Source organism: Thermobia domestica, chromosome 8, assembly GCF_964235325.1.
Source record: "Thermobia domestica chromosome 8, izTheDome1.hap1.1, whole genome shotgun sequence".
Taxonomy (NCBI): domain Eukaryota; kingdom Metazoa; phylum Arthropoda; class Insecta; order Zygentoma; family Lepismatidae; genus Thermobia; species Thermobia domestica.
The window spans coordinates 143,861,725-143,887,456 of NC_137461.1; the positions used below are offsets into that span (position 1 = coordinate 143,861,725).

The 25,732-nt window shown below is 36.3% G+C and overlaps 1 protein-coding gene across 3 annotated transcripts in view; it reads right to left on the minus strand.

Moving 5' to 3' along the window:
* The window catches only part of mTerf3 (mitochondrial transcription termination factor 3), a 48,530-nt gene that overhangs the window by 18,955 nt on the left and 3,843 nt on the right, over positions 1-25,732 (minus strand). For all 3 annotated transcript variants that reach the window (XM_081769102.1, XM_081769101.1, XM_081769100.1), the window contains exons 2-3: positions 4,888-5,478; positions 744-926 (exon numbers count right to left, since the gene is read on the minus strand). In XM_081769102.1, coding sequence (XP_081625228.1) covers positions 744-926; positions 4,888-5,456 — 752 coding nt within the window. In that variant the 5' untranslated portion in view covers positions 5,457-5,478. The remainder of the gene's footprint in view (positions 1-743; positions 927-4,887; positions 5,479-25,732) is intronic.

Consider the following 25,732-nt stretch of genomic DNA (forward strand, 5'->3'; position numbering starts at 1 on the left):
TACTTTGATTGTTACAAACTAAATAACGTATTGTGTAAAACGTAGTTCCGTGCGTACCACGAAAACATGATGTCACAAAACACAGTTGTGTTCACTCTTTCATTCGCTGCAAACCAAGCTTTTCGAGGTATTCTTATTCTGGCAACACTGTAATTCTATGGATGGCAACAATGACAATTCTTCTCATACAGATTTTCTTATGTCAAACATCATGTTCTGTGATGGGAATACGTTAGAGTTCATTATCTCTTGTCAATACAAAGAGAAACAAGCCAAATGCGAAGTTTTGTGTGGTTTTCGTACGCCAGGCTCTAAACTTTACAGTCCCATAACTTTTTTCCCTACTGGCGGACTGCAGCTAATAATTTGGTAACTTACTAACTACGTGATGCTCTTTCAGTATATGTAACTCTTATTGCGCAATTCGAGTCTCGATATCGCGCCCCTTGCTTGTTAGTTTATTGTTCTGTCTATTAACGATTGCTTTACTCCATTTTGTAGAGGACAGTTAGAGTCGCTGCTGTAGTTGCCATTATAACCGAATCAATTAAATAATTTATTCTAATATTTTCTTTTGTCTGAAAAAAAAAAAAGGAGGGGCGGACTCGAAATATGAGAAATAGGTCAGATTCAGACTGAACATAAGGGACAATTATAACGAAACCTTTATGTCTGTACAAGGTAAGCTACAACGCAATATAAAATAAATAATAAATAAATAAAATCTAAAATAGCCAACATACCTAAACATAAGCCAGAATGGATTTTTGATGATGATGCGAGTAATATTTTCGCTTGAAAACTTCTTGGAAAGTAAATAATTAATGCGAACCTCAAGATCGTTTAGGTTCGTCTTGAATATCACCGGATTTCTTGTAAGAAATTGTCCTAAGTTGTCTGCCGGTACACCAACATGATGAAGGAATCTAAACAGGATTGAAGGAAAAATACATTAAGAGAAAACACGACAAACAATAATTATATTTACATTACAATAAACACATCTCTATATCTGAAGCTTACAACTTTATCTTTAAAACAGGAGAGAGACACAGAGAGAAAGAAAAAAAAACATATCTTCGTTCCTTCGAAAACTTTCTGCAAGCATATTTATCAAATCGAACAGCTTACGAATACAAATATAGTTTCCTATTACGCTGAATATCTGTACTATTATATAATAGAGTAAAAGTGACTTATTCATCGATCCTGTCATATACCATGAGTAGAAATGTGAAATTTGGACAGAAAACTCCTTCTGTTACAAAAGCAAGAGATAAGAAAGGACATATCAAAAGGGGGTTAAGGAAGTTCACATTTCTTGCGCAAAATATAATCACGAATCTCTTAAGTCAGGGAGGTGAAGCTTGATATATAAACTCCTTATTAAAAGTACAGCTGTTATCGAAAAATTTTGCTCTTAAAATTGTCCCCGTTTGTCCGCCGAAGAAGGACAATTTTCTTTTATACTATTCAAGTTCCCAACTGTTTAATGAGAAAATGAAGATTCAGTTAAGTTGGAGGTCTGAAGAAATAAACTTTTAATTAAAGTAACCGAACATGTGTTTTAGCGATTTCCAAAATTTCATTGCTAAACCGGAAAGGGAGAAATTTCTAGAATACTCCAATTTCTGGTTTTATATTCATTAAATATTTTCTTTCCGTGCAAAGAACCGGCACCTCTGTTAATTCGTAATATAATAGATTGTATATCACAAGTGGAAAAATAACGGAACTTTTTAAATTAAACAGTTTTTAAATTAGGTATTTTACCTAGTTCTTTTTATTCAAAATACATCCCTTCCGCATCAATACACCACTGGGCACGTTCAACCAACGCTAGTATAGAGATTTTAGTGTCCGCTTTCAAAATCGCCTCAGTGACCCTCGTCACGGCAAACTGGATGTGTGTAAAATTGTCATAAAATGTTTCTTTCTTGGCCAATTTTAATTTTGGGAATAGGAAATAGTTACACGGGATAAATCAGATGAATATGGAGGACTGAAAGCACACAGATTTGTTTTTTAGTCAAAAAGTTACAAATTGCGACAGTTCTGTGACATGGTGCATGGTGCAATATAGACCATCTGCCTGGTGCTCGATATTCGGACCTTACGCTAACGATCCACAAACGCCACATAACACCCAGATAATATTCACCAGATAATAACAGTTTGACCCTGTGGAACGAATTCCCAAAGTATAATACCTTTGTAATCGTAAAAACAAATCAACATTGTCTTCTCACTTGACTTTTGAAAACGCAATTTTTTCGCTTTCGGAGAACGTGGGAACTTCCACGTAGCAGTAGGCGTGTTGTTTGCGGGTCATATTTGAAGCACCAAGTCTCATCACCAGTGTACTGCCCTTTCTGGATTGCTTATATTTGTTGCCTGATGATATGTCAGATTACTTTTCATCAGCTACAAGCATCGGACTGTAGACTGCAGATACGTTGCACCACACAGGAAAGTAACACCAGGAGGAGAAACATTGTAACATATCAGGAATACTTGTGGTTGCAGTTATATTAAAGATGGAAAATAAAATAGTTAAAACAACTTACGATACAAATTGATCACTCTCTATTACCCCCATTAGGTTCAGGTCGATAGCAGTTTCGGATTCTACATACGATTAAATACAGGTAAGACGCTAAAGATATATTTAAGGCATGCGTGACGTACAATTCATATTTACATTCGTCATCAGCCATCAAGTGCCTAAGGAGAATCATCATTTTACGTATACAATACACATAATTATCATAGCTTATTTCATATTTTTATTCATTGGTCCACTTCATCAAATATTTATATATATTATAATTAATCATCATCACCGCAGGATATATCATAAATGATCTCCTCTAACAACATGAAGCCCATCAAACATGAAATTACATTAATGGATCAAGTCAACGCATTATACAGAAGAATTAGCACCTGAGAATCGATATTACAACTGTGACTGCTATCGCTATATGTTTGACCTAATACAAAATTAAACAGCAATTCCTGATATGATATACACCAAATGTGAGATTAAGAGAAAGGAATATACTCCATTCACGGAATCCTTATGGATTCCGGACGTTTAGATTTAGCTGGACATTATTTATATTACTACAGTACGTCCAGAAACAAAATACATAAAATTAACGATTTATAAGTAAACGTATGTATCATACACTTCAATCACCCATTTTACACATTTCAAAACTCTATATGCCAAAACTATTCTTTCTAACATAACAAGATCGAACTACAACTGTCAAAGAAGAAGAATAAAAACAGGCATTAATTTCACTATCAATTTTGCCAACATTTTAATGGTGCAGATAAATTTTATATCATCTTTTACTTTGAAGATCAGTTTGGTAAGAATAAGGGTACAAACAGAGAACTAACACAAAACGCTGTAATGGATCAAACCGGTCCATTACACCAGTTACAATCGATTCCAGGAATGTTCTGTTCCGTCTGGCTGTTTTAATGAGGTCCTTGCAATCTTCAACGCAAGCAAGTTTTTGGTCGTCAGTTAACGCGTGTGGAACAAATCGAGCACAGATTTTCCATCTCTTTAAGTCCTTTGTCAAAATTTCGTGAATTATGTCTTTCGTCGTATTTAATTCCTCCATTTCACAGTCGAATTCACATCGTGGACGATCATTTCACGCACTTGTTCCAACAACTCGTCGCAATTTTCGTTTTTCAATCTGCCTGGCTTTGGGTCGTCTTCCAAGGACTCACGACCTTCCTGGAATCGCGTATACCACTCCAACACACGGGCACGAGATAGGCACTCAAACATCACACATTTGTTTCATCATTTCTAATGTTTGTGTAAATGTTTTACCTAATTTGAAACAAAATTTAATATTGGCACTTTCCTTCATCGTGTTTTTGTGACGAGGTGACACCAGATATACTCACTTTTCTTGCTGTAACTTGACACTTCGTTAATCGATTCTCATGATTGTGGTCTCGTTTTGTTGAGCAGATATCCAGCTTTGCGATGATATGTGCCTAAATAGATGGAGCTAGTGGTTATCTGGAAAGAAAAGAGTTCCGTTACTCTTTCGGTATATTTATTTTATCATTCATTCATTTGCTGCTATTTAGTGGTATATAGAATCTATGCTATTCATATTCTTTATAAGATATTGCATGATATTCGAAGATGATATCAGCAATGAACAATACAACACCAACACAAAACAGTGATGACCTCTTAGAAAGCCAGCGCCGCTGTAATCTGGGAGCACTGTAATATATTGTCTCTAGTTTTGATCAGCGATGTATTCCGTAACACCATTGTACTGTAGGCCACCGTTATTCTGACATGTAACTACAGAAAACAATCGGAATCAGTTCTTGCTTTATCATTTTGCCTGGTTTGGCTTACACCACGGTTTAAGGAAATAAACGTTAAATTTAGAAAAGAATGAATCAAAAAGGAAATATGTTACCATCTGCGCCAATGAATTCGCGGGATTTGGTACCGTTCTTAGAATATTAGAGATGCCAATGAACGAAGTTTACACGCATAAACTTCTCTGCTGCATTGGATATAATCAAGTTTGCAGCACTTTTACTTTACCCTTAAAATACATATCTGTCTCGTAATTGAACAAGAAAGTCTATGGGATTCGCAAAGCTATACGTAGTGATCTGAAGTCTTCTAAGTACACAAACCTTCTTCTCCCTGTGGAACATTTCCTTCTCAGCTACAAGTCCGTCCGATTTGCCGAGGAAAGTACCAGGGAACATCGAAACAGTACAGTTAATAAACAATACATTAAATATTAGGCGCAATGAACACAATAATTTGTTTACTAATTATTACAAACATGAATCGGTCAATTCTTAATGTTAAATACCTACCTTATATGTTCTTTCATGTCTCTGTCAAAGTCGAGTTGTAAAATAAACTCAGGAACTCCTTTTCGTTTCTCCAGCTTATGAAGATCAACGCCCAGATCAACTAAATTCTTTAACGTCGGAGACTTGTTTATATAGGCTGCAAAATTAAACGTTGGTGGCACTTCAATCGGAACTTCAGGAAGATCTTCTGAAGATGGTCCTAAGAGTGATTTTCTTTTTTCTTCAAACTCATTTAATTTCACAATTGTATCTGATGTACCATTTTCACATGATTGCACACTACGTTTGTTATCCCAACCTTTCTCAGCACAAGACGAGGGGTTAGTTTCAAGTTGCAACAAATGTGTCTCACAATGAAACCTTCTTAGAAGTTCTGGCTTCTTAACACCTTTTTCTTTTCCTAATTGTGTGTATGAGAAGCATGGGTTTTCATTAGGTAATCCACATAAACCAGTATGTTCTCTTCGGAACAAAACAAACGTTACACATTGGCATTTTGTACATTTTAAGGCGTTAAACGAACTACCCAGAAAGTTTTTTCTTGAGCTTATTACTAGAACTCGAAGCATTATCCCTTTGAATCACATTGACCTGAAACAAAAACAATATGGAATTGAAGCAAGATAATATATAATAAATTAATTAAAAATTGAACAAATTTATGAATATTACATTATAATTTGTTTCATTTCTTTTTATTCCCCTTCCTTTGTATTATTTTCATTTTCTGCTTGTTAGTGGGATGAAAGGAAAAAGAGTCAAAGGAAAGAACTTTAAAAAATTAAATTTTTGTTCCACGATTATGCACCAAGGCTACGGGAGATGATGAGATGGATGATGATAATGGAATGAAGAAAATGAAAAAGGAAGCTGTGAATCTAGGAAAACCTACACACACGGTGTTTGTCACCCAAGCACCAGGCGTAGGCGCTCTACCACTAATATACCACTAGAGTTTGATCTATTTACAATGTAAGATACAGGGCAAAAAAGAGAAAAAACGCAAACTAACTGTTGCAAAATGATAAGAATGCCACTTGTGATAGCCAATAAAATAGTCATGACGTAACACTACTTGAAATAGGTTTAGGGGTATACGAACTCTTGCGTCAATGATGAAACCCTGCTAGTCACAAATGTTGTTGGCGTACACCGAACGATGCAAAACACCATACAGATCTTTCATCGGATTTATATCCGGAGAATTCGCAAGCTAGTCTAGAAGATGTGCACCCTTCTCCCGAAACCAGTCTCGGGACATCCACATCTACTTCGCACAGCAAACAGGAACGGACTGCCTTCTAATACATTGCAGTCATACAACACTAGCAAAGGCGAGGTTTGTTGTGCAATAGTAATCAAAGCCTTCTTATTAAGGACTGTATCTCTTCTTGTAATGTTTCACAGCTCTTGACATCGTAGATAAATGCACACGGACGCAAGAGCATCATGAGAACTACGCAAGGGATGTTTTCCCCCACTTAGTTTCCCAACAAAGTCTTTTTCGCGTAGTTAGTTTCCACGGAATTTATTCGTCCCATATTGTACACCACGTCTCAGAAAATGGTTCACAAGACAGGCGCTCCGTCTATGTCCTGATGTTTTATTAGTAGACAGTCTTCTTTACGCCTACGTCCTGATTTTTTTTATTAGTAAACACTTTTCTTCATATGTTACAGTAGTATTAGCTGAGGGAACTTTTGTGCTGCTGGATCCCTGACTCACGGGTTATGGTCCAGGGATCCCTAGGACCACCCCTCTAAAATTTGCTCTACTTCCTTAAATTTCGGGAGGGGTCCATAGGACTACTTCTTAAATTTTAGTAACTGCCGTAACAAAATCTGATATGATAGTATAGGGACACGGTATACCTCTGTAAGTCTGGCTGGTCCATTTTATTCCTTTTTATGTGTAAAAAATAAATACCGTAAATAAAAATTTTAAAAAAATTCGGAGGTTAACGTATTTTATTCTCTGATGAAACTTTATTATATTATATGGTTAAAAAATATGACAGTACAGGGATTCATTCTCTTGAATAGCGCATGGGTGCATTGAAACTCCAGTCTCAAATTTTGGAAGGAGTACACTGTCCCACTCCTTAAATTTGGGAATGACAAAAAATTAAATTTAGTAAGCGTTTTCTACGACTTGAGTATATACTTCTTTAAATTTGGTTCGTTCTGCTTGTCCCCTTCCATAGAAATATATATATACAGGGGTCGACAAAAAATCTAAAAAAAAAAAGAAAAAAAAAACTACATACAGGACCTCCTACATACAGGAAATTTGGTCCTCCACTGTACAACGCATGTTGCAGTTGCCGATCTTTTTTTGTTTTCAATGTGTCATGTGGATTTTCCTCTTCCGTCAGCAGTAACCCGTTTATCTGTGAGTGTCGTGGTGTGAAAGTGGTGAGGTAAAATGGGCGACATGACAGACTTCTAAAGAGGCATGATCGTTGGTGCCCGTCTGATTAGAGCTTCAGTGGCAACAGTGGCGAACATTGTGGGGGTATCGAAAGGCACTCTGTTCAATGTCACGAGGGCATACACAATTCATGGGCAAACGACGTCTGGAAAGTACAATAGTGGTCAGATAGGGACCAGAGGGCATTAAAACGGATTGTAGCAGCTAAAAAGAAGACCACTGCAATGAAAATTATTTCTGAACTCAATTCCGACCTATAAAACCTGGTTTCATCGAAAACAGTGCGACGGGAACTTCATAAAATGAAAATTCATGGCAGAGCCGCTATCGCCAAATCCCTGGTCACAGCAGTAAATGCGAAGAGGCGTATCCAGTGGTGCAAGGACCGCAAGGCGTGGACTCATGAGTATTGGAAACACGTAATGCGGTCCGATGAATCGACCTTCACCTTCTTTCCAACAACCGGTCGTGTTTACGTATGGAGAACACCGTCGCAGGCCTAAGATACAGACTGTCTGCTCCCAACTGTAAAACATGGGGGTGGTTCTGTTACAGTATGGACAGTGATATCGTGGTTTTCCGAGGTCCCATCATAGCCCTGCATGCAATGATGAATGCTAAGGCATATGAGGCCATTTTGGGGGACCAGGTTCTACCCATGGCCCAAATATTGTTCCCTGATGGTGATGGCATCTACCAAGATGATTTGGCACCCTGTCACACTGCAAAACCGGTGAAATCATGGTTTGAGAGGCATGTCAGGAGCTGTGACACCTCCCCTGGGTCCCACAATCACTAGCTCTGAACATCATTGAGCCATTGTGGTCTGAGTTAGAAAGGCGTGTTCGGTCTCATTACCCTCCACCAGTATTACTTAAGCAGGGTGTCTACTGGAATACCAGAAAGTAAATTCATGACTTTTTCATGACTTTTCATGACCTTTTTGTTCAAATTTTCATGACCATGGCGATAAAAATTTACCATTAGTAATAATAAACCCCTACCATCAGTGGTGCATCGGAACTATGCGGGTTGCTAGTCTTAAATATCACTTATTGTGAATCTTAAAGAAAGAATCTAAAATTCTGCCGCCTTGTGCTCGAGCACAGAATAGCACTTACCTAAATACGGGCCTGCTCTTACCAGTGAATCAACTGTATTTGAAGTTTTAATTCTGAGTATAATTATCCATCTAGCAGAAATTTGTCTAAAATTAAGCACTCAGAGAACTGCCCAAAGACAAAACAAATTACAAAAGAAATTCGTTTTAAAAAAATAGATCATCAAATTTAAAATCTGCAAACTCAAACGAATAATATTATTTGCATAAGTCTAAAGGCCCAAAAATACACAATTTACATTTCTTAGAAGTAAAGAAATAGCAGATCAGAAAGTTGGACAGTAAAAAGTTGTTACTATATTACAGAGACTAGAAGATGAAATGGGGAGCAGCTAGGAAGACAGTAAAGTACCAGTTGGCCAGCACTAACTAGTGGGGGAAATTCTCACAATAACTGACCTGATACAACTGTTTCAGTACATGCAGTATGAGGTATAAAAGTATGAAGTATAAAAATATACTCTGAGATTTCAGATTTTCATGACCAGTTGGGTAAATAAAGGACTTTTTCATGACTTTCATGACCACTAAGCAAAATATATGACTTTTTCATGACTTTCATGACTTTCATGACCAGTAGACACCCTGTTAAGGAACTGGAGCATGTTTTGGAGGAACAATGGTACAAAATTCCACACACCATGATTCAGGAGCTGTATACGTCCATTCCACGTCGGATCCAAGCTGTTTTGGACGCAAAAGGAGGCCCCACACCATGCTAGGTATGATTTTCACACTTTTGCAAGCGTTTTAGATTCTTTGTCCAACCCCTATATATATATATACGTAAGTAATATGTTTTATTATGTGGTAGGTTATTTATTGATCTACTTTATTTTCTTTGATGAACCTTCATTACATCTTATTGCCTTATGGATTAATACATGGCCTTATTTCTTTCATAAGACGTAAGTACCATGATGTACCGATCTAAATTTTGGGAGGGCTATGTTGGCCCACCTTTAAATTTTGGAAATTGATAAAAACTAAAGATTGGCACACAAAGAGTGAAAAGGTGACTGACTGGACCGGGACTCGAACCCTTGACTCCGGCATACCGTGCCGATGCATTAACCACTACGCGACCCAGTCTACTTCCCAGAACAGCCATTCACTTTCTCACTCTCGAGATCTGTTCTCTCAACTCGGATCACGTGGATTGGACAGTCCGCAGCAAAAAAAAAAAGTGCAATATGAGCATTTAGTTTATTGTGAAACGATAAAGTCTTTCGCTCTAAAATAAGTGTGCTCGTTAACTATTCCAACGGGGAAATCACCATCTACATTTAAGAAGAAAATTCTTTTGTGTAAGCGTCTGTTTGTTTGTTCTCAGATAATAGGAGCGTATTTAAAGGAGTTGGATCCCCTCTCCGAAACTTATTATTATTATTTAAAGATTTTAGAACTTTAGGCAAAATTTATGTATTTTATATGTATTTCGTGCCGCAAGCTAGTTCACATTTTTTAAAAATACACCCCTGCCAAATATCAGCAACTTGTTGAAAAAAAAAATAAAATAAAAAGTGTCATATTGATAAATGTTGCTGTACTTTTTCCTTAATGCTTAAGAAACATTGTTCGGAATTGAAGTAGGTTAACGATTGGGGATTAATTCAAAATTCAACCAGAATATTTTCATTTAAATGGCATAATTAACATTTAATACTAATTCCTAATGTTTTTCTTCGTTCGCGACTTTTATTATACGAGGAAAAAGATTTGATTTAAATTTAAAAAAAAATGATTTAAAAAATTAACAAAATTTTTTCCCCCACCCTGGTCGAGAATCAGAGAAATTGCTATATTTCCCATAAGAGTAAGAGCGATCAATTTTACGAAATTACTCAGAGTGTTCCTTTTACTGAAGCGATGTTAACAAGCATTACAACTATTCCAGAGGTGTAACCAAGTTGAGTGTGTGGGGGCTTGCCTACTCAAACGCAGTTCGACACTTAGCTGTTTATTTAAACATGTTAATTACAGCAAATAACTAACGCTCATAATAGAACAAATAGAAATGCTCATTCTTCACACAGAAGAGGGAGAAAGAGTGGGCCACAGCGGCCGGAATATTGGTGTTCAATTTAACATGGGATCTCAACTATTTTTTAGGCAAATCATGGTTTCATTACGTTCTTTCGCAAAAATGTTTCAATAGCTCACTAAATATGATGCATCTCGTTTTAATGGTGCAATTTGAACGCTGTGCGTGATATTTTCTTCTTATAAATACAGATAATTATAATCCAAATTCCCATAAGAAAATGGTCAAAATTAGAGGGAAAAGTCTTCTGTTTTTTTTACAGTAAGGAAAAGAGCTAAAAACTTCGGACTCTTTTGAGAATGGAGTACTATCTTTGAATTTGTGCGCTACTGTACTATTTTTTCGCTGTTTCCAAAGACATTTATTACACAATCGATGAGAAATTATATACTTCATCATTGAATCTACAGAAATCAGAAATTAGATTTTTTCTTGTTCACGTACTTGGCCGTCTAACTGCTAGATGGCACTATAGTCATTCCCCATCCCACTTTCCTTCTCAGCGGGAGCCAGTCCTTTTGAAAACCTACTTTGAGCTTCTTAACACGGGCGGGAGGAAGAAAATCATTATGAAGAACGGGGACTTCAAACACGAGGAATGGCAAAATTTATGACCTCTTTGGTTAATGGTTTCTGTTTCAGCAGTACAGTGTATTTGTAGATGGTCTCTATGAGAACAAGTAATTTGTGTTTGTAGCGATAAAGTCAACCTTTCGACAAAGATTTGTGAAGAAGCCGAACCAAAGTCTTCGTTTATCTATTCCAAGAAATAAATTAAAACTTCCTGCAGGACTGAGAATATACATGCAAGAGAAAAGATAAGATACATTATTATAATCTTTAGGGTAGATTAATCCCCGAAATATTCTTTGTTTATCTGTCAAAAAATTAAGAATAATATAAAGCTCTTTCATCAGCTTCCATCGTACAACATACTAGACATACACATATTATATACATACATATATATACATACAGTGGCGGATCCAGGATATGATCAGGGGAGGAGCTAAACCATAGTTTGCCTCTTTATCCAGAGTAAACAGGATTGAAGTCCATTTTATCCAATGTATACCTGAGAGTCAAGGGAGGGGGGCTATAGCCTCTATAGCCACCCTTGGATCCGCGCCTGTATATGTATACTATTTACAGTGCCGGATTTACGTATAAGCTAAACAAGCTATAGCTTAGGGCCCCGCTCTCTTGGGGGCCCCAAAATCTAAAGAAAAACTGGATATACATTTCTAAAATATAAGAAAATTTTATATATACGTAGCAACGGTGCTTCCTGCTGTGTAGCCTACGTTCATGTAATTAATGGAGCTCCTTCTGCTAGTCTGCTTCCTAAACTATCTCTAGTTTCTTTATTGCTGTATGTAGGGTGCCTATGTTCATCTGGACACACAAAGGACCCCATTACCTTCAACAGCTTGGGGCTCCACGAAACCTAAATCCGACTCTGACTATCTATTTATGCATGTTTGCTCCCTTTCTTTTCGAAGCAGTGTTTCTTTGATATTGCTTCCAATTCCGGCAGGTTTTACCAAGGGGGGAAGAGTCCTTACTCATTCCAGGCATTCAAACTAGGGACTGGACTACTTGCTTCCAACATTCTGTCCCCCATGTTTCACGGTCTGAATCAATTGTCTAAAGCCCATAAAACATTCAAATTCAAATGTAGATGTTGTTCATCAGTGTCAACACCGAAATATTTCTCAATCAATGGTAGGGGTGTTTGGTACCCTCAATCTGTCTCCCTCTTATTAGCGAAGAAACACTCTATATTCGGTAGTAATTCTTTTAAAAAAAAAAGTGCTGCTTAATGTATGTAGAGTGACGCATAGGAAACTAAATTTTAATATACCCTAGTAGTATAGAAACGCACCATACGGTACCTTACCAAAATAAACATTCTATACCAAGGATGCAAATATTAACAATAATAAAAAAGATAATAATAAACATTTTAGACATTCTTCCATTAATCACGTCGCACTTAAAAGTTAAAAAAAAAAAAAAAAAAAAAAAAATTGTTTATGCATGACAAAAAAAAAAAAAAAAAAAGGGATGCGCTCTAATATAGGCTTACAGTTACTTTATAAATTCTTAAAATGACGCGCCCCATTCTTTTTATTTAGTCTTGCAAAAACAAAATTATTTTTAACTTTTTAGTGCGAATTGATTAACAAAAGAATGTCTTTAAAAGGTGTTTTATCATTTTTTTTTTATTCGTTGGACACATTTTCCAAATCCTAAAGTGATATGCAACCAGGGAAACCAGGGCTGGTTAAAGGCTAGAAAAACATATTAAAGTTTGCTTTTTAAAATAAATAGATATATTGCAAAGTATGAAAGTAACAATGGAATGTTGTATTGTCACCGGACTTACGTCACTCTGCAACAGTTCTTAGTTCTATGACGTCAGGAAATAAGTTCAATTTATACGAACACTTATTTAATGTTTGAAACAAACACCTGTTACGTCCTTGTACACTCATGTGCAAAATGATTGTCGCATATCTATAACTGTCTTCTTGTAAGAATATAATGTAATGATGATTGAAATGAAATGAAATCTTTAAGTTTAACGTCCCACGGTTATGCCGGTTAGGCTAAGGGAGACGGTGATAATGAGAAATGAGTGAAATGGTGGAATGAAGAAAGTGGGAGGAAACGGGAGAACCCCGAGAAAACCCACGAGCACGGTGTTTGTCCACCACAAAGTCCACACGGAGCGAGCTGTAATGATGATTTTGCTGGGTACTAAAACTAAAACCAATGAAATGCTTGAAATATCATCTATATGGTTAAAGCATAATAAACTTTATATAAATGAATCTAAAACAGAGACTATATATATTTTTCTCTTAGTAATCATATGACTGAGGTAGATATGCACCATTCCGTAAAACTACTGGGAATCCATCTAGATCCGAAATTAAACTGGTGTGAACATTCTGAAAATTTATGCAAAAAATTATCTAGGGTGCTATTTTTATTACGTAAACTGAAAAGAACAGTTACAGAAACAATGCTTCTTGCAGCATACTATGCCTTTTTTCATTCTCATCTACAGTATGGGATAATATTGTGGGGAAATTCACCAGGTGCCCAGACTGTCTTTAAATGGCAGAAAAAAGCCATAATAACAATAAAAGGTTTAACTGATAGTGTATCGTGTAGACAATATTTTACGGATTTACAAATTATGACAGTTCCCTCTCTATATATTTATAATTGTCTTATGTACGTTAAAGAAAATGAGAGCAGTTTAGGTTATCGTAACAATATCCATTCATATAATACTAGACATAAAGATGACTTAAATACTCCTTATATTAGGCTAAGTATAACACAAAGAAGTTATAAATATATAGGAATGAAACTATATAATACATTGCCAGTGCATATACGAATGATGTGTGATAATGATTTCAAAAAACATTGTAAATCTTTTCTTGTAAGTAATTCTATTTATAGTATTAACGAATTTGAAGACAAGTGTAAATTGTAATTTTTTTTCTTTTGTATATATTTATTTATATGCTGACAATGTTTATTGCAACAAATGTTGTCAAATGACAAACATTCTATTCTATTCTATTCTATACTTTTAGTACTGATACTATGTGGACAATCGGGAAATCTATATGTGGTAAATTTCATAGGAAAATAATTATAAATACGAAAATTAGAATGAGTAAATCAAAATGTTGCTAAATGGACACGAAAGTTTTATTTTCGTTTTATTGTTCTTATTTACTGTTCTTTTGACATGAAATTTGCTACATACATGTCTTTGACGATTGTACACATACTAACATTATAAGAAATACCGGGTGAATTCGTTTTCAAATTATATTCCTACAACAACATATTTATAGACATGCGACAATAATTGGACATGAGTGTACCTTCCTGAAGAAGGTGACACATCTTTTAATTCTATTGTTAATGAAGTGGTCTATTTCCCCAAATAAAAACCAACACCAAGCAGGGCATATGCTCCCTCCTATCCTTCGAAGCCGGTCCCCAAGGCTGAATATAACATTGCGGTCCTTTTCTGTTGTAATAGGAAAAACTCAGGATGGTCAGCCACTGGCATCGAACCCAGGACCATTCGAATGTGAAGGCGAGAGAGAGAGGGTAAATCTGGTGGTCATATTTTGAAAAGAAAATAAGGAAATGAATTCCACTAAAAAAGAGTCACATTGTCAATACATTTCAGATCTTTGGGTTTTCTGCCTTTCAATTCCAAGTTTTTTTTTTAAACCACGAAGGCCCTAAATAAATTAGAATATCGACTCTCCCGTTTTTTTTTTTTTTTTTTTTTTTTAAATATTGGCATGGTTCTTCATTTTATATCAGACTCTTCCCGCACTATTCTGTTATTTACCATAGGTAGAATCCTTTGAGAAAGAGACAGGCGACAAGTGCTTTACTTCTCTATGGTATGTTTGTGGCTCTTGTAGATATTTTAGTGGCTCTCTAGACACGGAGCTGACGCCTGATATCATGTTGGTCCCTCTTCAGTTCTGTTTCTCTTTTAGCCAAAAGTAAAGAATTTCACTCTTCTGTCCCATTTACAGCCGTAACCATCCCCCTCCTGCGCTGTCCAACTTTGACCACATGCAGGGGAAAACGAAGGAAAAGGAGGGGTGCCATTTGCTTTGACGGCATTTCAGCAACAACCCCATCTGTTGCCAAAATAAGGAAGCACTTTGCACTGCAAAGAGAAACTGAGGAAGGCTGATATCTTCGATTTGTCAAGGTCACTTGAGTGCCGCCTTGAAGAATAAGATTTAACGAACATAAAACCGAATATTTGAATTAAAAATTGGCTCTCTTTTCTCTTTTAGAAGCAGCATTTTAAAAAAATATTGCATCACATGTTCACTCACTTTTTGGTTTTAGTTTATCTATCGAAATTCTCGCCTCCACCTAAGCAAATACTCATATTAAACACCTTCTGAATAAAGAGTAGAATATTTTAATGCTAGAAATTCTCTCCTTTAGGAGCTGAATTTTTGAAAAGGGTAACGCACGTAACGACCTGAAAAAAGGTCATAGGCCTCTCCAAGAAAAACTTGCTGGTTACACCCCTTAACTACTCACAGAAGATACGAATAACATCTCAAAGACTCACTGCCAATTCAAAAAGATGACTAATTGATTCACACTAGCTTTGCTATATTCAATAACTTATATTAAAATACAAATGCTAAGCAAAGCACCGTTTTATTATAAAATAATAAATGTGACAGTTTCGGATATCTAACATATCCTTCTTCAGACACTATCGAGTAAAAGAAATTAATTTTTCTTAACAATGAATATATGTCTGTTAAAGAATTTTAAAATTGTAATAACAATGACATATATATATATATATATATACGGGATTTCATTTATTTTCGATAGTGTCTGAAGGAGGATATGTTAGATATTCGAAACTGTCACATTTATTATTTTATAACAAAACGGTGCTTTGCTTAGCATTTGTATTTTAATGTAAGTTATTCAAAAAGATGATGATAAAGATATAAAAAGATTTTTTGTTTATGAGCGTATTCAAAATGCCGAGATATTCAGTCATTGTATAACTGTTTGGTACTAATCAGGATGGATTGATTTAAATTAAGATTTGAATCACTTGATTTTTTTTAAATCGTTGATTTAAATCAAATTCCGAAATAAAATAATTTAAAGTGAAAATGTATTGGGCAAACTTAGCAGATACAAGCCTTCCGGAGATTAACAAAAAGTGTTATCAGTCATCTTGGTATACACCAATTGCATGTCAATTACATAATCATTTGTTACAATCTGTTGTTGTTCCGGAAGATAAAGCCAGGCTTCTTGCTGCCTCGTCTCCCGAAGCGGGTGCATGGTTGATGGCGATACCTTCTCCGCCTTTAGGCCTTCATTTGTCAAATGAAAGTTTTCGAATTGCTGCAGCCTTACGTTTAGGCTTAGCAGTTTGTGAGCCTCATCGCTGTCTAACTTGTGGGGATGAGGTTAACCAACGTGGCCTGCATGGCCTTTCATGCATGAAGAGCGCTGGTCAGGGTTTGCCCAAGTGGGCCCAGCCCGAAAAAACCCAGTGGGTTTTTTCGGGTTGGACCCACCTGAAAAAACCCACTTTAAAACCCACCTGGGTTTTTGACCTATTTGTTAGTATATTATTGATACAACTAAGGTGATCACATTGCAAGTGATTTTTATCAGATTTTAGACTTTCCTTGGGCGAATTAGAGGCTTTCGCGTTAAGGTATACAACAACATTCAACATTAAGACCTTTATAAAGTTCTGAATGCACTAAATGAATTTAAAAAAACTTAGCTTGAGATAGTTATAGAACAAATTAATGTATGGATTATGCTTATAGCCTATTTGAAGTAAAATAAGCAATTTTGTACTTTAGAAAATATTTTCCGTGAATAGTATGCTCGTCGACTTGGCAACACCGAGGGGCATTATCACTCATACGTTTGACGGGTTTAAGGTCTTAGGTGCCGGTACTAATAGTACATATGTAAATACATTAGTAAAACTATTAATATTATTTCTTACCTTTGATGTAAAACACAAGGTTCTTCAACTAAAATTTGGTTTTCCAACAATAACAGTTTAGTTCAGTCATTTGTCGCTACTCTTCAATAAGCATTCTTTAAAATCAACACCAGCAATAGCGTAAAAATTCTTATCAAATTTAAGAACCTTAATGCTCGGGGTTCCGAAGACTACATAACGCTTACTATTTCAAGTGCTGAGTTCAAATTTCCGTACTAGTGGAAGTTTTTATGTACATGCTGTGAAAGAAGTGCTCGGGAAATTCCCGAATTAACCGCAAAAGGATCGGAAATAAATACTTCAACAATGAAACTATTTATTTTACACTTAAGCCTGCCATACGTCCCGTACGAAACGAAAATGTTCCGTTTTTGGGCCCGAGTGTCCCGCATTCCCGTAAATTTAGTCGGGACAGGGAAATGTCCGGTTTTTTAATTCCGTTTCATTTCTGCTATCAATATCAGCTTATTCGAAAAGTGAAAAACAAAAAATTCTGACATCCTGTAATTAGTGAATGAACAGTACGCTGTTGCATGTAACAGTTTCTAGGAAGTTATAACACCACCTTGTACGACTTGATAGCGAGCGAAATTTGCAATGATACTTTTTCCATTGCACTTTATGGAAACTCGGATACTCTCCGGAACATTAATAATAATAATAATAATAATAATAATAATAATAATAATAATAATAATAATAATAATAATAATAATAAGATGGCTTTGAGTGTTTCTACATTTACAAAAACAGGGAAGATGACTAACCTTTTCTTCAGCAACACATTAGATAAGTTAACAAGAATTATAATCCGTTTCAGAGGCCAGGGGCACAGAATTGTGCTTTGGTCCAGGTCTTAGAAAAATGTAAATCTGCTCCTGACAATTACACATGGCACAAGGAGAAAAATCAGCTTTTCATCAGATTAAACTGACGAACGTAATTTTGGCAGATACAGCCATGTAAATAAATATTGCTAAACGCGCGAAAAATATTGAAAGTAGATTGCACCACTGATTTAAATAATGTGCATATTGTTTTCCTGTAAAGCATTTTTATAGCACATCTTAAGTTTTTAGGCATCTTCAGTCCGTACGATTAATTGCAGGGTACGAACAGAGAAAAGCAGCTGCTGCTTAGTGAACTTTCGCCTATTATATTATTGAAAAAAAAAATAAATAAAATGAAATCTTTTAGTTTTAGTCTCACGGTTATGCCTGCTATGCTCAAGGTGACGGTGATGATGAGAAATGAATGAAATGACGGAATGAAGAAAGTGGGAGGAAACGTGAGAATCCCGAGAAAACCCACGCACAAGATGTTTGTCCACCACAAAGCTCACTTGGCGCGAGCTGGGATCGAACTAGGAACCCCATGCACTAGAGGTGAACGCCCTACCACTGAGCCACCGCTGCCTATTAAACTTGTGTTTATAACCAGACTACAGTTCATTGCATTGTGTTGGAAAGTTGAGGAAGGGGGGATCTGAGGTGTCCCGTATTCTCATGGAGAAAATATGGCAGATTTATGTTAATTTCATATAAGGCATTTTAAAACATTTATTTATTTCATACAACATGAATTTTACCTTTGTTTTAAATTAATAGACCCCTTTTGGTATTCATACTTGGCGAATGTCAGTCAGGCTTCTGGATGACTTGATCTACATTTGTTCGTTTGTCTGCCGAGCTCCTTCAGGGCTATGCGGTTAGTGTACGCGTCTTCGGCGTGGGACCCGGGTTTGCTTCCCGGAGGGACCTCATGTGGTTCGGATTCCACGTTAATCAGTAGATCCCGTCTCATATAACCTCACTGCTGAAAGGGACGTTAAATACAAAATCAACTCAACTCGTTTGTCTACCTCTATCACACACACTACAGGGTACAACTTTCGGCCTATTAAGTTAAAATTTTCAGAATACAAGCACGAGACACTCTAAATTTCATGAATAGATTTTGGCGGCATACCGACGTAAAATATCAAAATGGCGGCCATTTTTTCAAAACAGCGAGTATCCACGCTACGAAGCGCAATTTTCAGTCTTTTAAGTTGAAATTTTCACGGTGGAAGCACAAGATATGCTAAATTTGCTGTATATATTTTCTCCGCGATCGAATGTAAAATTTCAAAATGGCGGCCATTTTTTTCAAAACAGCAATAAGTAAAAAATTGTTGCAAGTTGTGACAATGACAATCTTGAAATATAAATCACATTTTAACACTTTTACCCCAAAGACATTGTAATATTTCGAAAAAACCCGATTAAACCCGAAAAAACCCAATTAAACCCGAAAATACCCGAAAAAACCCATATGGGCCCAGGTGGGTTGGGCTTTTTCAAAAAAGCCCGGGTTTTTTCAAACCCTGGCGCTGGTAGATTCGCCCGACATTCCTCTGTAAATGATATAATACTACGAGCCCTCAACACAGCTGGATTACCTTCAATACAGGAACCTTCTGGTTGCTGTCGTTCGGATGGAAAGCGACCGGATGGGATGACACTGGTTCCATGGATGAGAGGTAAATGTTTATTGTGGGACTTCACATGCGCTGATACATACGCTCATTCAAGTCTCCCTCTGTCAGTATTGAATGCTGGAGCTGTTGCTAATCGCAGAGAAGCTGAAAAGCAAAGAAAATAAAACAACCTTCTCGAAAAGTTTGTTTTCACTCCAATCGCTATGGAAACTAGTGGTGCTTGGGGTGCAAGAAGTCTTGAATTCATTAGGGAGGTAGGAAGACGCATTTCTTGTGTTTCCGGCGAAGTTCGCTCCACATCTTATCTTATACAACGCATATCCGTTTCTATCCAACGTGGTAACGTCTCGTCCGTCCTGGGCACTTTACCACCTGGCAAGGAACTGGATGAGGTGTTTATACTCTGAAGGACAATAGTTTTTCCTTTTCTTTTTATTTAAAGTGAAAATAAGTGAAAAATCCCGTTTCTGTTCTGTTATTTCGACTATGAAAGATAATAATCATAATACAATGATATATATAGTTTAATATTCTTATTTGTATTTAGAGAGATACATTTAATGCGTAGCATTTCAGTAGAATATAATTGTCTTATTAAAAAATAATAATAATAATAATAATTACACGTTATATTACTTAATTTACATTTTGGTATATGAATTAAGCTCTCTCTCAGCTCAACTTCCATCCGGTAGAACTTTTCTCGGTAAAGCGTTCTGTACAATACTGTTCGTTATTAGTATTACCTGACCAGGATAGCAGTGCGGTTTTGGGAGGATGGCGCTGCTGTTGTGTTTATATCAGTTTCTTGGCAAGCGCGGTGGGACAAGGGAGTGGAAAGTTTTACTCTGCAGTGTATCCAACGGTTTTTAAAAGTTGCTGTTTGGATATTATGCATAGCCTAATCTCTTTCCGCTTAATAAAGAACGCCGTAAGTTAAGTGGTTGTAGTGAACCATTCCTGCAGTAATGCAGATGTATTGTGAATAGTGATATATGAATGGAAATTACCAATTTAAGAACAACACAGCACAATTGACAATTCAGTGAGCTTCTACAGTGTATTAAGCAGATAGTATAAAAATTGATTACGTTTTATTCTATATCACTATAAAACAGAAGCAGCCTATAAAACGCTGCTCCCTAGTTTGTTCGCAAGTTAATATGGAGGGTGTATTTTTGTTATACTTTCTTTTTTGCTTGTTACTTAAGATGTTCTGCAAATAACTTCAATAACCTTTGAAACTGTCTGTCTTAACTTGAACCAGGGGCGGATCTAGGATGAATGTTTGGGGGGCGGTCATTCGAAGTCAAATCAAGGTAAGAGTGTATTGCAAAAAAGTAAAACAACTTTAGAAAAAGAGAAGTAGCTATTGTGTGCAATTTCTAGAACAGAAATGGCCACCTGCGATTTCGAAGGTGGGCATTTTTTTGAGCAAGAACGCCAATGTAAGTAATTTCTTGCAATTTATTGCTTTATTTGACTTCTGCAACGTAAAACAAAGAAAGTAAGGCCTACCTAATTTAGGTTTTATTTTACATTTAAAATACAAAGGTGCAAATTCTTAGGTTTTATTTTTAAAATAAAAAAAAATATCCTATTCTGGAGGGCAATCGCTCCGATCGCCCTTGGATCTGCCCCTGACTTGAACATATACGTGAAGCGGTTTATTACGAACAGGACAAAAAGAACTGTGATAGATTGATTACAAGTAATCCGGTTGGAAACACTGCTCCTTGCATTTTAGTTTCAAAACCAGCCGCCCGCACTCGTTCGCTGGTCAGGTAATACATCGTTTCATACTTTAAATATATATATATATATATATATATATATATATAATTTCCTGATATACAAAACTAGCAGCGTTCACCCCGCTTCGCTGCGGTCACCCCGGAACGCAATAAACGTTGTTACTTAGATAATTTTTACTTTTTCGCTTTCAAGTGATATCGCCTGTCATTTATGTTAACCCGCCGAGTCACATGGTCATGCGGGTTGCATATAAATACGTTTATTTTTACCTATGATGAACTAATAACAAAGGATTTGTACGTATGGACACTTGAATGGTCAATTATCTCAAGACACTGGTAATTAAAAATTAAAGTGATATGATAAAAACCATCTAGGGTCCAAATCCTAACAACCCCCCAAAAATGAAAGAAATTGGTTCAGCCGTATTAGCGTGATGAGTTCACAAAGGATTTGTGCGTTCTCTTTTATATATATAGATCACGTGGGAATTATAAGACATGAAAGAAAAAGATAAAACGATGGTGTGTAGGAAAAAAAAGAGCGAAAATGATATAAGAAAACAACAAATTCTGCATAGTTATAAAAGAAAAACTTCTTCTGATAATTTGCCAGGAGGTAATGGACCTAAAATGGAAGGCACATTGCCTCGCTGAACTGCTATGCTGATACATTGTATCAGAAAATTAGTAGCTCGTTTGTTCCCAGTAACGTGTGCAATACGTTGGCCTACTTCTTTAATGAAATTTAGACCTTCGAGGCCCCAAATGCCGCTTGATTCAATGGCAACGGTCACGAACATGTACCTATCAAGTAGTTCTTTACATTTTCTTCTTTTCTCACATTCTCTGCGTTCTTTACATTTTCTTCTTTTCTCACATTCTCTGCGTTCTTTACATTTTCTTCTTTTCTCACATTCTCTGCGTTCTGCAATAGCTCCTTCTCGTGATGACGAAAGAGTAAGATTGGATGACGCGAAAGTGTTACACCAGGTGAAGTCCCAGAGAAGAATCTCCCCCCTTTCCCATGGTACCAGCGTCATGCCACCTGGTCTTTTGCCATCAGATCTGTTACATCCCGGAGGTTCACGAACAGATGGAACTTCCGCCGATGTGAGTGCTCTCCAGATAATGTCATTCACGTTCGAATGCATCACATGTCTTCCGGCGCTACTTATACAAGACAGACCATGTAGACCCTTCTGTTTGACTGATGCACCACATTTAGAGCAGTTGTGTGATTTACATATTTCTACTTCTAGGCGAAGTGCAACTGCAATACGAAAACTCGTTTAGAAGGTGCAGTCCTAGGGTGTGTGAAGGTATATATATATATATATATACAATACAGTATGAAAACGAGTGTCGTGCAGAGCATGGGCGTCTTTGGCGGAGGGATAGGAGATATGTCACCCCTCATATTTTGCCGAGATGAAATTATCCAGTGCTGATCTATATGGAAGAAATACAGAGAAGCAAACAAATGAATTTGTATGTGTTTTCAAATATTAGGTTGGTGTGATTGAGATGTCAATTTGACGTGTGCTACTTTCAAGGAAATATACACACTGCCGGTCAAAGTTGCCAGACAGGCGCTTGAATTTACATTTCGATGAACTTATGAATATATTTTCAGTATGGAAAGCTACCAATTCGACATATTGTGTTTGTGTAAGTTTCTATAATGTCTTAGAAGAATTATAGATGTCTCTCCCCTTTATAACATATTTACATCTAGTAGGAAAGAAAGATTATGAGCTGAAAATTGAGATGAAAATAAATATGAAAAAGATTAAAGCAGCAATGGGTAGATGATAGGCTGTGATAGATGTCTGAGCAAGACAGTAGATTAAGTGCCTATTATAATACCTACATAGTATTATTAACGTAGTTATACAACGTAAACTTGAAATAGAAATGGCAGGGAAAGTGACAGGAATGTAGAGATACTTTTTCACCGATATCGATACTGCAGATACCGATATTTTTGGACACATTTCTTATATATTATGGGGAATTCTCAGAATAATGAAATGATTAACATTATAATAGGGTATATGAGATATAAGGCCAAAATTTGGCATACAAAGACAAAAAGCAGTATTTCATATTAGGTTCCACACAAAAAATACATTTCCTCTAAATTTAATCCAGCTCACAATAAAATGAACCAAAAAACACTAAATACTTATATAGAGTAAACTTAATTCCAAGAGTCAGTGATTGATATTTAGAGTGATAATGTACTTTGACAGATACATTGTATTTACTAGTCTCTTCTGAATCAAAACCTCTGTCTCGTTTGGGACCCAAACTACGGGTCTGCTATCCTGAACATAGTCACCCAAAGGGGGAGGGCCTAGGTGGAAAATGTATACGTAATATAGCAAACTACGTATATTAAATACCAGACGTAATATAGCAACTATGGAATAGGTCTTCCCCTAGAAAATTTTCTTCGGGCGCCCATGATCCTGACTGAGGACCTTTGGCTTTTTTTCATCACTATTTTGGCAACGAGGAACTAAAAATATCAGTTGAGCACGAATAATGCAAATCCAATGCGTGCACATGCATAAAGAAATCGATTGTACAATTAGTAATAATTTAGATCAACTTTAAGTCTAAAAGAAACCGATGAAATATAAGTGTCAAAGTTAATATGAAACAAATTGAAAATAGTTCGGAAAATATATCAGTAAATATCGGTGTCCATTTACCGATACTCCCAAAAGTGGCCGATATTACCAATACCGATATATCCTGACATCTCTACCTTGGCGCACTCATTCAAAATTTGACAATGGCTCAGCACTTAAATTACGAACTATGTGTAAATACAAGTAAATGGTATATACAGGTATATCAAAAAGCACAATATGGTAAATGTTCTCTAGAATTGCAATATATAACTGTAAATTTGGGCGGTTCTGCTTATCCCCTTCCATGGGTAAAATCTTGCCAAATTATTAGGATTAGGATTTTAGATTTCTGGGGTTTCGGCATATGAGGCCATTTAGCCCGTCACGTTTGAGGGATGACGTCCCACGGCGAGCACACTATCCGGGCAAAAGGAAGGAAGAAAGCGACCTTGGACCTATAAGTTAGGTACCATCCCGGCATTTGCGTGGTGTGAATGAGGAAAACCCAGGAAAACCTCATTCAGAATGGCTTGCCTGAAAAAGCTTTTTACACTTTTTTCTACTGAGTACCCCACCGGGAATCGAACCCGGGACCTGCTAAATTATTGGTACTGCCATGTGTTCACCATGTGGTCGGCTACTTACTTAATTTATGTTCTTTGATAAGTCTTTATTTCATGATATGGTTATTTGGTTGAGTACGTGGGGCAATTCACTTACATATGACACTGTATCTTGATGCTCCATCTTAAATTTTGGGAAGGGTATGTTGGACCACCTTAAATTTGAGAATTATCAAAAGAAGTACAAAATAGTAAATGTTTCTAGGACGCCAATATATATATATACCTCTATAAATTTGGTTGGTTCACCTTGTATTTTTCTATGATTAAGAAAATGCCAAACTATTCCCAAGTAATGTTTCATATTTCGGCGGGAAATTTGAATTAGCAGGAGGCGGAATTTTGAGTATAGACACTTAAATTTTACTAAGATGATGCTTTATTTCTAGATATAATCATATGGATGAGTAGATTTGTTTCTTTTTTTTTTTTTTAATAGGTACCATCATACTCCGCTCTGAAATATTTAGAAGTGTACATTAGCCCACCTTTAATTTTTGCAAATTGTCAAAACTCAAACTTGGTAAATGGTCTCTAGAATTAAGGTATACACTTTTATAAATTTCGATGGGTCATGTTGTTTCCTTTTACGAGTAAAAATTTAAAAAAAAAAAATCAAATTTCGGAGGATTGTAACCTAATTTATCCCCTAAAGTGTGGTTTTATCGGAACATATGGTTATCGTTAATTTTTTTACGTCCCACGGTTATGGCGACTAGGCTAAAGGAGACGGTGTTAAGAAATAAATGAAATGGTTGAATGAAAAAGTGGGAGGAAACTAGAGAACCCGAGAAAACCCACACACATGATGCTTGTCCACCAATATGCTCACTTGACACAAGCTGGGACCAAACCAAGAACCCCATGCACCAGAGGTGAACGCTGTACCACTGACAAACCGCGGTATGATTATATGAGCGAATATATCATTTTGCTTCATTGGATATGAATACCTTGAGAAACTCTTATCAAATTTCAGGAGGGGTACACTTGGTTCTCCCTTATATTCAGGAATGTCAAATATAAAAACTGGTAACTCTTCTCTAGGACTTGGTGATATATGAGGGTTGGAACTGTTTATTTGCAAATGATACAAAATAGACACATATTAAAAAGGTTTACAGTCCTTCAATGTAGTCATCAGCATTGTGTGTAATCCATTGCCAGCAATATGGTAGT